This window comes from Danio rerio, chromosome 23 (assembly GCF_052040795.2).
Source record: "Danio rerio strain M-AB ecotype USA chromosome 23, GRCz13ab, whole genome shotgun sequence".
NCBI lineage: Eukaryota > Metazoa > Chordata > Actinopteri > Cypriniformes > Danionidae > Danio > Danio rerio.
Window position 1 is genome coordinate 35397501 of NC_141043.1, and position 15514 is coordinate 35413014.

At 36.5% G+C, this 15514-nt stretch overlaps 1 protein-coding gene across 2 annotated transcripts in view; it reads left to right on the top strand.

Moving 5' to 3' along the window:
• The window catches only part of slc39a5 (solute carrier family 39 member 5), a 15390-nt gene extending 3885 nt beyond the window's left edge, over nt 1–11505 (top strand). For both annotated transcript variants that reach the window (XM_087307496.1, XM_087307497.1), the window contains 9 exons: nt 1292–1436; nt 3484–3661; nt 3748–3917; nt 6402–6521; nt 6662–6719; nt 6812–6958; nt 7119–7199; nt 7277–7467; nt 10817–11505. In XM_087307496.1, the coding sequence (XP_087163622.1) occupies nt 1292–1436; nt 3484–3661; nt 3748–3917; nt 6402–6521; nt 6662–6719; nt 6812–6958; nt 7119–7199; nt 7277–7467; nt 10817–10981 (1255 nt within the window). In that variant the 3' untranslated portion in view covers nt 10982–11505. The remainder of the gene's footprint in view (nt 1–1291; nt 1437–3483; nt 3662–3747; nt 3918–6401; nt 6522–6661; nt 6720–6811; nt 6959–7118; nt 7200–7276; nt 7468–10816) is intronic.
• The last annotated feature ends 4009 nt before the right edge of the window (nt 11506–15514 follow it).

The window sequence follows — 15514 nt, forward strand, 5'->3', positions numbered from 1 at the left end:
ACATTAACTAAAGCAATATTTTAATGTAGGCTGGAGCCTATAAAGTTAACTTTTTGAATATCCCAAATAGCAACATTATATATGGTAATATATGCAAATTAGATAAATGACATGCAAGTTCATATTTGGATTTTACAGATATATAAAACATATATACAACATATTTCTCAGTACTGGGTTGAGGCTGAAAGGGCATCCGCTGCGTAAAACATATGCCGGATAAGTTGCCAGTTCATTCCCCTATGGCGACCACATATTAATAAAGGGACTAAGCCGAAAGGAAAATGAATGAATGAATGAATGAATATACAACATACAGTATTTCCCAGTACTGGGTTGTGGCCTGAAGGGCATCCGCTGTGTAAAACATCTGGGGGAATAGTTGGAGGTTCATTCCTTTGTGGCAACCCCAGATCAATGAGGGATTAAACTGAAAAGAAAATGAATGAATGAATGAATGAATATACAACATATTTCCCAGTACTGGGTTTGTGGCTGGAAGGGCATCCGCTGCGTAAAACATATGCTGGATAAGTTGGCGGATCATTCCCCTGTGGCAACCACATATTAATAAAGGGACTAAGCCGAAAAGAAAATGAATGAATTAATGAATGAATATACATCATATTTCCCAGTACTTGGTTGTAGCCTGAAGGGCATCCGCTGTGTAAAACATATGCTGGAATAGTTGGTGGTTCATTCCGCTGTGGTGACTAAACCAAAGGAAAATAAATAAGTGAATATACAACATATTAAAAATATATGAACATTTTATTTTCCTCAATATATATCTTTATACTATACAGATTTTTTTCAACCACTGGTATAAAAATATATACACAGTTTTTCTTCTTTATAAACATTCATTAGATTAGAATATTAAGGAGATCATGTTTCCATGAGGACGTTTGTAAACTTTCTTCTGTAAATATAACAAAACCTAATAATATGTAATATAAATAGTAATATGCATTTCCAAGCACTTAATTTAGACAGTTCTGAAGATGATTTTCTCAATATTTTAACTTTTATGAAGCATCATGTTCCAGATATTCAAATAGTTGCATCTTGACCTAATATTATCCTATCCGAACACACCATACATTATCAGAAAGCTTATTAAATTAGCTCTCAGATACTGTTTAAATGTTAATTTCCAAAACTAAACCTGTCATAAATGTAATTTGCATATATTTACATGTATCATATTTCTACTTGGGTATGTAAGCAGTTGTTATTCCCATCAACATAGCATAATTATGATGCTTTTTTATGCCATTTAATCATTCAGTCTGGATGCTAAATCAGCGCTCAGTGGCTCTCCGGCAGAATTGGGTCGCTCAGACTATTTTCTACACCCCGCTCTAAGAAACAAACAGGAGGAAAGTGTGTCACTGCTATCTGACCATCCGACAGAGAAACACCTTCATGGCAATGTGAGTATCTACTTCCAGCTGAGGTGTTACAAATGGACAAAGTCTACTATTGAATCCTCTTTACTATCATTTGACCAAAGGTCTGTTGAAATCCTGAGGTGCGCAGACAGTAAAATTCAATGCATTTGCCTTTCCTGTTCGGTATGAGGAACAATTAGAGTTTATGGCGAGATCATCATGTGAGAGGACAGGAGTCAGATAAATAGAATTGTTCAGGCTGGTTAGTGTTGGTTTAACACTGGTCTCATTTTTTATGGGGCCATATAGCTGTGATATTGGCAATCTCAGCAGGCGATGCTGGTATTGTGCCAAATCCTTCTGGTTAAACTAGTCAGTACGCCACCAGGATACAAGTATATCATACTGCATGCTAACATCCAAAACATATGTGCAATGTGTAAATTCACATTCGGCCATAAAAAATAATAATAATAATGCTGGAAAAATAATGATGGATTGTAATAATGATGAAAACAATTACGATGGTCACAATTATGACACCAAAAGTTATAAATTTGACAACATATAAAATAATGACATCCATTCATTCACTCCTTCGGCTTACTCCCTTATTAATCTTGGAGGGCAGCGGAATGAACTGCTAACTATTCCAGAATATGTTTTATGCAGTGGATGCCATTCCAGCCACAACCCAGTACTAGGAAACACGCATACACTCTTACATTTAACACATACACTCATACACTACAGACAATTTAGCTCATCCAATTCACCTATAGTGCATGTCTTTGTGCTGTGGGGGAAACCGGAGCACCCGGAGGAAACCCACTCGAACACGTGGAGAACATGCAAACCCCACACAGAAATGTCCAGAAACTGATCCACACAGAAACTGATCCAGCCGGGGCTCGAACCAGCGACCTTCCTGCTGTAAGGCAACAGTGCTAACCACTGAGCTACCGTGCCGCAAAACAATGACATAAAATACAAAATAATGAATTACAATGTTTCAATTCCAAAAAAACATTCATAAATATTAAATAAAATGTAACTGAAATTATGACTAAAAGGGCCAAAAGTCATGATGGAGTTTTGACATATTAACTTATATGTGACCCTGGACCACATTGACCAATTTTAAGTGTCAATTTTTGGATATTAAGGTTTATACATCATCTAAGGGCTTCACGGTGGCATAGTGGGTAGATCGATCGCCTCATAGCAAGAAGGTCACTGGTTCGAGCCTTGGCTGGGTCAGTTGGCATATATGTGTGGAGTTTGCAAGTTCTCCCCGTGTTCGCATGGGTGTCCTCCGGGTGCTTCGGTTTCCCCCACAGTTCAAAGACATGCACTATAGGTGAATTGGGTAGGCTAAATTGTCTGTAGTGTATGTGTGTGAATGAGAGTGTATAGATGTTTTCCAGTGATGGGTTGCAGCTGGAAGGGCATCGGCTGCATCAAACGTATGCTGGATAAGTTGGCGGTTCATTCTGCTGTGGCGACCCCAGATTAATAAAGGGACTAAGCCAAAAAGAAAGCGTACACATGTACTGAAACTCCCCTTTTCATGCAGACCTTTTCCTCTTTCGTCACTCGCAATTCCCACCGAAACTGGACTCACCCACTTTACTGACTTTTTTTCAAACGAAAGGTGTGAAAACACCCTGCTGAGACTGGGGTTTTGTGGCCCTTTTAAGCAGAGTGATATGCAGCATCCCTAAAACACTGATATCAGGAGAGGGGTCTGGCTGCAGACCTGGTGCAGTGCAATCTGGGCTGCATCCAATGCTTTTTAACGGGCTCGCCTAACCCCACCCCTAACCCTATTCATCACAGTGACGTCACTAGCTCCATTTGAGTGCATTGTGTCTGACATTGCATCGCTGAGTGATGCAATCTCAGCTTGCATCATAAAGGCTGCATCCAGATACTATTGGATATCAGAAAAATAATCATTGGCAGCTATCCAAAAATATCTCCCAGCTAAATGCCACATTTTGTCCAATCAGAATCAAGTATTCCAGAATTTAAGCCTTGTAATATTGAATCTGAACTTAATCTTAGATTTCTTATTACGTCATGGCAGTGTCTGAATGTGACCCAGCTCCTCTGGAACTTCGGGCTTGGCCAGGCGTCCCACATCACTCCTGCCCACTTCACCTTCCTGTGCCCTGCCCTCCTGTACCAGATCGAGAGTGGAGTGTGTCTGCGGCACACAGAAGATCATTCACAGACCAGCAAAACCAGCGAGGGCTTCCTCATAGGTGTGTGTGTGTGTGTGTGTGTATAAACAGTTTTATCAGAATCAATTGATCATAGCACAGGTTAAAACAAGGTCACTATGTCTCAGCTCTAGGATGGGCATCATTGGCGCTCCTGGTCATCAGCCTGCCCTCTCTGGTTGCTCTGGGAATGGCACCGCTGCTTCAGCCTTCTGTACTTCAAGTGTTTCTCTGCCCGATGGCTGGCATGGCGGTGGGCACGCTCTGTGGAGATGCCCTTCTGCATCTCATGCCTCATGTAAGTCACAAAATACAAATGCATTCAGTTAGGTAGATCATTGAATTCTGCAAAGATGCTTTTAAAGAAACACTCCACTCTTTTGAAAATAGAGTTAACAGCTAGGTTTCATCATTTTTTTGTTTATTAACAAAGCATACAGGCCGAATTAACAATTTTATGACATATATCATTTCAACTACCCCCACCCTCCCTTGTGGTCTCTTTAAACTATAATATACAATGAATAGAAGTTAACAGAAAATCAAAAGTACATTATCAAGAATGGGAGATCAGTAGAATACCATTACACAAAATAAGGCAATCATTCTGGGACCGTATCATTGCTTTGTGCAATAAACATGGAGACTTTGCCACCAACTGTAGTCTAGATCTTTAATGTACATATTTGTACAACATTATAATGTCCCGAGTTGTGCCAACCACTTGTATGTGTCCAAGTTACGTGGAAGAAGTTAAACCAGACAGCCAAACCAGGCAGCTTTTTAAGATTCAATGTAGAATAATCACACAGTAATAAAATGGAAGGAGTCATCGACACAGAATATTCAATAATTTTAGATGGGATAACACACACCTCATTTTCTACTTTTCCACATTCCCAGTTTCAACATTTTTTAATCCATTTAAATGATCTCCATGTCTGGTGAGAGTGCTTTTAGCTTAGCTTAGCATGAATACATTCATTCATTTTCTTGTTGGCTTAGTCCCTTTATTAATCCGGGGTCGCCACAGCGGAATGAACCGCCAACTTTTCCAGCAAGTTTTTTTACGCAGCGGATGCCCTTCCAGCCGCAACCCATCTCTGGGAAACATCCACACTCATACACTACGGACAATTTAGCTTACCCAATTCACCTGTACCGCATGTCTTTGGACTGTGGGGGAAACCGGAGCACCCGGAGGGAGGCAGGGAGAACATGCAAACTCCACACAGAAATGCCAACTGAGCCGAGGTTCGAACCAGTGACTCAGTGACCTTCTTGCTGTGAGGCGACAGCACTACCTACTGCGCCACTGCCTCGCCCTTAGCATAAATAATTGAATCGAATTAGACCATTAGCGTTAGACCATTAGTTACATTAAGGGAAATTGAAAGTTGCTATTTTATAGATCGATATAGCTGGGAACTATACTCTCATTTTCGAAGTAATAATAAAAGTACTTTGCTGTCGTACTGTGGCTGTAGCAGGTGCTATTATGCAGCACCTGAAAATAGTCCCGAACTAGGTAACTTTTAACATAACCATCTGCTTGCACAGAAAGCATGTCCAGGTCACGCTGCATATATTATATTGTGCCTCATTAGTCATTTTTGATTGCTATGCTAACGGTCTTATCTGTTTTAATGATTTATGCTAAACTAAGATAAAAGTCCACCCGCCAGACACATACATTGGCTGAATGAATTCAAAAATGGTTTACTCAAAAATAATTGAACTCTAAGGGAGTTTTATAGTTTTCGAATTTTAAAATGAGCCTATTTCTAAAATATAGTGGAGTATCCCTTTAATGATTTTAAAATGCTAAATAAATTATTTAGTGTATATTTTTATATTAAATAAAATAAAAAGGGGCAGTAGGTAGTGCTGTTGCCTCACAGCAAGAAGGTCGTTGGTTCGATCCTCGGCTCAGGTGGAGTTTCTGTGTGGAGTTTGCATGTTCTCCCTGCATTTGCGTGGGTTTCCTTCGGATGCTCCGGTTTCCCCCACAGTCCAAAGACATGCGGATCAGGTGAATTGGGTAGGCTAAATTGTCCGTAGTGTATGAGTGTGTGTGAATGAGTGTTTGTTGTGGATGTTTCCTTGAGATGGGTTGTGGCTGGAAGGGCATCCACTGTGTAAAAACGTGCTTGATAAGTTGGCGATTCATTCCACTGTGGCGACCCCATATTACTAAAGGAACTAAGCGACAAGAAAATGAATGAATGAATAAATAGGAATATCATGGCAGAGGGCCAGTTCATTATTAGTAAATATAATGGAGTTATACCTTAAGTGTGCATTTTTTCTTTAATTAATTAATTAGCGCTGTATCTGTGGGAGTGTTTGTAAGAAGGAAGGACTGGGACAATGAAAATACAATTTTGTGGGAAAATCTGAATTTTTTTTTTTTTTTGTCGTATTGCCTGAGGAAAAATAGTTTTGGTTGTTCAAATAGAGTATGGGGCCTTGATCTCTGCTCTTATGTGGTAAATATAACTGTACAGTTTAAGACTATGACTTTTATTGACATTTTTAGTTATTTGAAACAATATATTGTATAAGAAAAATAAATAAATGTATTGAATAAAGAGGTAATATTAAATCAAATAAATAATATATAATATAATTTTATAATAAAAAAAAATATATATATATATATATATATATATATATATATATATATATATATATATATATATATATATATATATATATATATATATATATATATATATGTTTTAATTGAGGTGCTATAGATGTGAGTTGTTTGTGATTTCAGGCCATCTTCAGTCAACACACTGATCACCAGAATGCTGTTTTCAAAGGTCTCAGTGTTCTGGGAGGACTTTACCTTCTCTTCATCTTTGAGAGTCTTCTGGGACTTAAGCAGCATTTCAAGGTGAGCTTCAGCCAGTGTAAAACATGATGTTTTTGCTCAATTATTAAGACCTGACGACTTAAATGAAACCTTCAGTTTGACAAAAGAGCTGAAGAGAAATATTTATGTTTGTGCATATATTTTTTCCCTTTTTAAACCAGAATTTAAAGAGAAGAAAGCATGACGCAGAGTGTGGAAGAGAGCTGGACGCACTACAGGGTTTGTTAATTTTCAGACATAAGATAAGCAAACATGCACACATAGATATGAATTAAAATGCAAATTGTAAAGTCACCTGGACTCTATCATAGGAACCTCATCAGCCAATCAGAATGAGAGTTCAGGGCACGGTCATTCCCATGGACAGGCTGAACCAGGGCAAACTGGTATCAGAAGCATGGCATGGATGGTGGTGATGGGTGATGGCATACATAACCTGACAGATGGACTTGCCATTGGTATACAAACATCTGTGAAAATTATTAAAATTAAATATCATCATTTAAGATAAGAAACTAATGGCAAAGACTATAGAATGTCTTACTTTGTTTACATTAATAGAAAGTTTATATAGGAGTAATGGTATATTGAAAATACATTACTGTTGTTGTCCTCTAGGTGTCGCGTTTTCCCAGAGTTTGACTGGCGGCTTCAGCACCGCGATCGCCGTGTTCTGCCACGAGCTTCCTCATGAACTAGGTTTGAGTCGTTTACACATTAGTTTGAATGATCATTATGAATCATCAGTGGTTTAAATATACGTGTTTCTTTTGCAGGTGATTTGGCGGTGTTGTTGTCTGCGGGCTGGCCTGTGCGCAGGCTGCTGGTGTTCAGCGGGCTCTCTGCTCTGCTGGGTTTTGTGGGTGTTTTGGCCGGATCTGCGCTGGGGAACCACTGGGCTTCACACTCACCCTGGATCCTCACACTCACCGCCGGTGTCTTCCTCTATGTAGCTCTTGCTGACATGGTAATCATCTTAACTGTTCAAAACAAAGTTAAATGTAGTTGATAGTTGAAAAAGTCTACTTTCAAATTTCATTTTAAGTTTGTTTAGTTTTATCTTTGTCTATATATATTAGCAACATTAGCAGTTGGAGTAAAACTGATTCATAGAAATAGGTCAGCCAAAAAACCAAACAACCTCACACAGACACAAAAATTCTGTCATCACTTACTTGCCCTATACATTCAAACCTTTATGATTTGTTTGTATTCTGTTTAACAAAAGAAGGTATTTTGAAGAAATGTTGGACTGGTGTAGGGGAGAGCGGGGCACAAAATAACACTTTTTGGTTTTGGCCAAATAATGAACAGAGTAATGGGATTGGACAAACCATATTTTTTTTACCAACATCACACAAGCCTCTCCTACAAATGAGCAATGGTTGTATGATCGCCGGAAATATAGTTTCTGTGCAGTATTGCCGAAAGTGCCAGGAATAAAAATTTTACTATTTACCCCACCTGCGGGGCAAGTTGTAACAGATAGAGGGTTAGTTGTAACATGCTTAATAAGGCAGATTTAACACAGTTATTTAATTTCTGTTTGCTTTAAATAGTAGCTATATTTCCTCACTACTCAGCTCAACTTATTTTTATTCTACATAGCACAGCATGTTTATTTATTTAATAAACATTTTGATTTATTTGCATTATTAGCAATAAAATTATTTATTTTATTTAAAAAATATGTTTCTATAAATTTTTTTTTTTTAATGTAAATTAACCTATATTTGGAAAGAGGATTAAATAAATGGCATCACATATGTCAATGAAGAAGGTCACATACATTGTCAAAAAGAAACAAAATGAAGATATCTGGAGACCTTTTAATAACTTCCTGAAGTACAATGTAAATGTTGACAGTCTGCTATAACAAGAACAAGCTTAAAAGGAGTAACAGGAGTATCATGGTCTAAACATAGACCCAGGAAACACTCTTTACCTGATTTAAACATCCTTTTTTTGTTCTCATTTGATTATTTATTTATTTATTTATTTATTTTTTATCTATTTTTTTTAAGGGAATGGGTTGATGGGAGGGAGAATAGGGTGTAAAAAGTTTGCTGTGTCTTCATGATTATTATTCTGTAACTGTAATCTGTTGTGATTTGTAAATTGAAAAAAGTAATAAACATATTGTACAAAAAAAAAACATTTAAAATAAAAAGTTCTCAACATTACAATCAAAATTCAAAAATTATTTTGTTTGTTTAGTTGGTGTCCAACAGTGTTTGGCCTAATTGTAACACCCTGTTACAACTAACCCCGCTGTGTCGTGTTTTCTTCAAAACTGGTTAGCAGTCACTGTTTTAAATCTTTCAAAATGGTTCCATCTTTTAGCCTAGAAGACGGTGATCACAACAATATAAGATTAACAATAAAAATACTTTTATGCTACAAAAATGGTTTCTCGTCTGTTTCTCATGCAAATTTCGCTGAACTTTTTCAATAATTGGCAGGAAGACGTCTACCGACATTGTGGTGAAACCTCAGAAACATGCTATGGTTAACCCTGAGCAAATACTTTAAAACTCTGTTACATTTTACCCCGCGTTACATTGTGCCCTACGCTCCCCTAACCATCGACTTTTTTAGTATTTGTTGAATTTCAGTGTTTACAGGCTTCCAACAATCTTCAAGTTATTTTTTTGGGTTTACAGATTACACTTGACGGGCAGTAAATAGTTCTAATCAGATTTTTTTTACTTTAAGGTGAACTATGCCTTTTAAAACATATAAATAAAGAAACAGAGAAAAAAGTACACTGTAAAAGGCAATTAGTTGAAGACTTAATTTTTATAATTATATAAATTGTATTTACTTTGTTAAAGTCAACTAATCCCTTTTTACAGTGTCAGACTATTTTAGCACATCTGTTTTCAAATAATTACTGTAATTATTACAGTATTACATATTTGGTGCGTTATTAAGTCTATAAAATCTCCAGTTATAGCCTGTTTTGAATTTAGAAGACACATGGAGTCTGGAAGAGCAGATTTATTTTACTGTATTTCATTTTGCAAGATGCAGAAAATTTGAAAAAATAAAAATAAATAAAAATAAATAACGGTGTATTGGATAAAAGGGATTTGTTTATTTCTTAATTTTTTTAATAAGTAAAATTTGCATAATTATACAAATTAAGTCAACATAACAGTTACAATGGATTTACTAACATTATTTTTGTAAAGTCAACTTGTTGCTTTTAAGGCAACTTGTTTACTCATTTTAAGTAACTAATCACTTTTTATTGTCGACTCTATGTGCATAATAAGTCAACTTAACAGAAGTTAAAATGAAAATACTTACATTTTTAAAGTAAAATCAACTTGTCATTTTTAAAGCAATGGGTTTACTCAATCAATTTTTTAGGTAATCACTTACATAGAAATAAAATGTCAAACTAGCTATTTGAAAAAGTTAAAACATGTGATTGTGATTTTGTATTAGGACAACTTAATTTTTTATGTTTAGACCACTTAGATTTGTAAAAACCAGTAGGTTAAATTAATCGTTTTGTGTTGGAACAATGTGAAAATATCTGCTTTCACAGGAAGCATATTAAATTTTTTAATAGTAAAATCTACTCAAATATTTTCTTTATGTATTATTTTTTAGAATAGTTTAAATCATAGATCTCAAACTCATTTCCGGGATGGCCACAGCTCTGCAGTTTTGCTCCAACCCTCATCAAACACAGCTGATCTAGTAGTGTCTAGTCTTTAACACCTTGATTAGTTGGATCAGCTGTGTTTGATATGATTGGAGCAAAGCTGTGCAGAGCTGCGGCCCTCCAGGAACTGAGTTTGAGACCTATGGTTTAGATGCTATTGTAGTTTTAGGTTTAAATGATTATAATTTTAGTGATTTTATTGTTTTATTTCGTCAGTCTTATTACTAATTTGTTTGGTTTAAAATTGGTTTATTTAGTTTTTTATTATTATTTTAGGACACTGTTAAATTAAAACGGTGAAATATTTACTTTGACAAGCTGAAAGAAAATACATTTAAATTTTGCCGTTGAACATTGCTTAACTAATAACCTTAACTTTTCCTAGTTTGATTATAATGCAACAATGTGCACCTTTTGTAATGCTGCTTAGAAGCTAATATCATTGTAAAAATTTGAATTGATTATTTAATAAACAAAAAATACAAATAAAATGGTTTAAAACCATCTAGAACCTGTAAATAACAGGGTTATTAAGCATAACTACAAGATAAAAAAATTGTTTCCTTGTAGTTTAGTTAATGCTCAAGAATTCGCTGCATCTAATTATTATTAATTAGTGAGTGTGCATTACTTTGAGCAGATGCCGGAGATGCTGCACGGAGCCTGTGGATCAGTGAGTCCGCTGAAGCGCTTCCTCCTGCAGGCTCTCGGCCTGCTGACAGGGGGCGCCATCATGCTGTGCATCGCGCTCTTCGAGGATCACATCGCTGTCAGTCTGGGAGAAAACAGTCTGGGAGAAAACTAACAACATGATGAAGATTATCTAAATCAAAGACACAAGCATTATCGAGTACCTCATCCATTATATCAACTACTGTGTAGATGTGGATATTCTGAAGAAAGTTCCCCGGATGATGGATTTGCTTTTGTAACTGCAACAAAGATTTATAGGTAGTCATTATTTTTGAACATCCACTTCCTAACGTGTTTATATAGAAAAAAAACTAGCCTATAAGATAAATGCTGTGTTGTCAGTTTGTCTTTCATTTATCATATAAATGTTTCTCAATATAAACATTATTTTATTTATGATGTTGAAGACGGTTGTTAAATGATAACATCGTCACTGTTTACATTTGTACTATTAATATATAATGCCCTTCCCTTGTTTGTTTGTAGACTAGGCCTATAACTTCATAGCCTTTTTAGAATTGTATATTGTTAAATAAAATCACAATTACCTCCAGGTATTAAAATGTAAAAACACAGAGAAACTGTTTTAAATCAGAACTTTGCACAGTAAATAAAAACCTGTATATTTTCCTTGCATTGTTTGCACTCTGTTTGATTTTATAAGCATAGACAGCAAATAACACGTCAAAATGACAAATGATTTATTTTAATATATTTATCAAAAGTTAAACAATGTTGTATCTGAAGCTTCTAGCAGACAAATGGGTAAAGACTTGTGAATCTACTTGTGATTTTTTGTATTTATTTTTAATTGTTTTATAAACATTGTATTAAGTTTTTTAGGAGGACAGTATCTCCAGCAGAAAAGATATGGAAATTGTGTTATTGCCATTTTAAATTGTCAAGAAATCTGTGTTTTTTTTAAACTAACGAAAACAGCAGAAGTCAATGATTTGAGTTATTGAGCCTGACTTGTTTCCAAAATACTTTGTGTTTCTCAAAATAAAATAAATGTTCAAAGGGGAAAAAAAGTTTTGGTTTTTTACCCAGACATTGAAAAAGAATATTTTAGAGCAGTAATTACAATACTGGGAAACTGATATTTTTATCCAAGGTTATCATACTGTCGGAATCTTTCACCGGCCCATGCCTAAAATGCACAGGACGCTATTCACATATAAATGTCAGGCAAAATTGTGTTTGTAGAATAAAAAAATGTGTATGTTTTTTATTTGCAAGTCTAATTTTACTTACTTATGGATATAATTCATGTTTGTGGAACTCTAAGATTGATGTGTGGATCTTATTGTATTTATTTAAATATGCATATTTGTGAATATGCTTGGTATTTGTCAATCGCTTTACATAAATTTGTGGATGGTATTTTATTTGTTTGGAATTACGCAACAATTCTTTCTCCATAAGCTCAGGACCAAATTGCGACCTCCGGTGGACAGTCGCAGATTTTCTATTGTTTAGCTGTAAGAAATAGAAGCCGTTTCTAAAATATCCAGATGTTGGTTAGAACAAAAACTCCTTTTAGTATGGAAAATATTCCTAATTTTATTTACACAACTTAAATCAGCTTTTAGGCTCGATCATCAGACTCGCTCCGTTTGGTCCTCATTCCGGCAACCTGCACTTGCGTTTGTTTTGATCCAGGAATGCAATACCTGTAGTTCAACCACTGGGTGTCAAACGTACATACTGCACCTTTAATCAGATTTCAACCTTCATTTTTAAGTTATACTTGATGTTTTAGGTTTGTACATTAATCTGAACCTCAGATGAAAATGGTCTTAACATCACAACTACTTTAGTTTACATTTAGCACAAGATGCCATCACGTTTGGCAGCAATTAGAGAAAGCAAAAAAAGAGTCAACAACAACAACTAGTATATGTAGCAATAGCGTTTTATTTCAACATTACCAATTCTAAGCCACGATACTGAATGACAAGACCTACTGGCTGCAGCAGTTCATGAACCTGACTAACAAAAACATATGGGACTTTTTATTTAGTTTTTTGTAGCTTTTTTTTTTGTTTTTAAAGTCAGAGAGACCAATTTGTTTTTAATAAGCTCAAATTAAAATGATTATGTTCTTCCTTACTTAAATACATGTACAGAGTTTCACATCTGTTAGTAACAAGTAACCATTCACAAGCTCATACTATGAATTAACAAGGCAAAGTGCTTTCAGGATTGCATTGTCACATAAGGAAATGAATGGCTTGAGGTCTTTTCGTGGGGTTGAAAGGGTGAGGGTTCTCCTTCCTCAGGTCTAGGAGGGGGAGGAGGTCACGGGAGGACCGTCCTGACAGATTCAGGCAGAATCCACCGAATTCGTCCCCAGGTCCAAAATGGTTATGTACAGAGGTACAAAGTTGGCAGGGTGGTGGATAGCTAACGCAGATTAGCCAGTGACCGGCGTAGTGTATTCGGAAGGGCGTAAGGCTAGGGAACTCAACAGACCCCATATATACACACACGTTTTAGTACAGAATGAAGGTGCATAAACTCAAAACCAAACCGACCCCCTTTCAAGCCCCCACCACCAGTAGAAAATTGAGTTGTTGCTTCAGTACCAAAGTCATACAACCATCCACGCACTCTACTGAACTCGACCAGATGCACGTACATACCATGAAGAGCTGTAAACTTGAGTTCAGAGCGCTCACAGTGAACATTTAGAAGTGAACGTGAAAGAGACAAAGGGAAAAAGGGAGTACAAATGTAAATGCCAGCTAGTATAGGCTGATATTTTGTCCCTGTTTTGTCAACAACAACAACAAAAAAACGACCAAAAGAAGCGATAGAGGCAAGACACGTATGACATCATTTGAAATCTAATCGGAGAAAGTTGGAGAAATGGAAAACAACACGCACACATACACACACACGCACAAAAAATATCATAATACAGTCTGGCTTCACATTCCAGTGGTACTCTGTTGTGTATACACTCACAAAATATCATGTTACACACAGACCGACACACAGTCAAGTATGCGAACTGCTGTCTTATATCACCGATTGTTGGTTATAAGTTATATATATATATCTGTTCCATATACATATAGATTTCCATATGTCAACAACTGGTGGAGATTTCAATGCATCAAGCTGTAACACAGAGGTAGGATAATGCTACTTAAAATGCCTCACGTTTTTCGCTAATTCTAAACCATTGTGTGGGGTATGAAACAGGCTAAAAAAAGTGTGTTTAGCGCAAGCAAGTGCTGATCTTATTGGTTGATGTATGGGATCGGTGTGATGTGGTAGACCCTGCAATGGTCCCAGGCTTCTGCTGGTGATGGTATATCTCCTACACTTCAACTTAAAGACAGGATAAGAATATTTGCAGATATGTCGATGAGGTATACAGGGTTGATATGACCCCTGCTTGTCGCAATCAGACGCACAACACACAAACACACACACTGGGTGCTGTCCTACACGATTGTGGCCATTTCCATCGTCGAAACGAGCAACGCTCAAGTAAATAGTGCAGATTTGTGGCTTTTTTTTTGTTTTAAGAAAACAAAGTAAAAAGAAACCAGGGTCACATTTCCTTCATCGTGATGAGTCAAATACTTGGCATGCTTGGAAGCAGTGACCGTAACCCTGTTTTATCAGAAACTAATGCAACCGTTGAGTTCTGCGTTTCGCCAATGGAAACAGCCACTGTGTAGTATTTATTTATCCGCTTCTTTTTTTGTAACAGCAATCTTTTGGAAAGTCTTAAAGACGGCGGGTCCTAGTGAAACTGGATTCAAACGAGGAACGCAGGAGGTCCGTTCGATTAAAGCCAGTCGCTTCGAAATGGCCAAATCCTGCACGCATCCAATTCACATTCAGTTTGACTGAAATAAGGCTCTCTCAGCACTGAAATCTCTTTATGTTGGTTTCAGTTACAAGAAGAGGGTGTTAACCTAAGGTGCCACAGATTACATAGCCAGGCCAAAATCAGCCAGAGCCAACAAATCTTTAGAAATATACAATTGTCTCTTGATACTTGTATTGCTTGTTCTTGAGTGAAATCAAGTGGCCATCTCTAACAGAGACAAACATTGGTCCTATGTTGTGAATTACTTTATTCGGTGTGCTCCCTGTGATATCAAATATGAAATCATTGATTGCTTGAGGCCAAAATCATGGACCTTAAAAGATTACGATGACTTCTGGTATTGGCTGCCAACTTTTGTACAATGAAATTCTAAAGGAATGTTTCATTATGTTTTACAAAACACATTAAACAACGATTACTGTGATCTTGAAGACGAATAATTCCAAAAAGAAAAAAAGAAATCGGAAACGATCTTTGGTACCGCATAACATATGGCCCAAAGTTCAAATGCTGTGTGGGGAGAAATAAAACCCTGCATATATATTTAACTGACGACATTCAAGATACCGTTTCCAAATCATCTACTCTCGCATCTCTAATCTGAAAATCACTTGAAATCTATGCGATTGCTTTTGGTATCAAATCAATTGATTCGAGGTAAATGAACAGGCCCCCCCACACACACACATACATACACAAATGCTTAACATGCCACGAAAGCAGACACTGACTTTAAAGTGGCGCTGAAGAAGGTACACAGAAAACGGCACTCTCTGACCTATCGAACAAACAGAA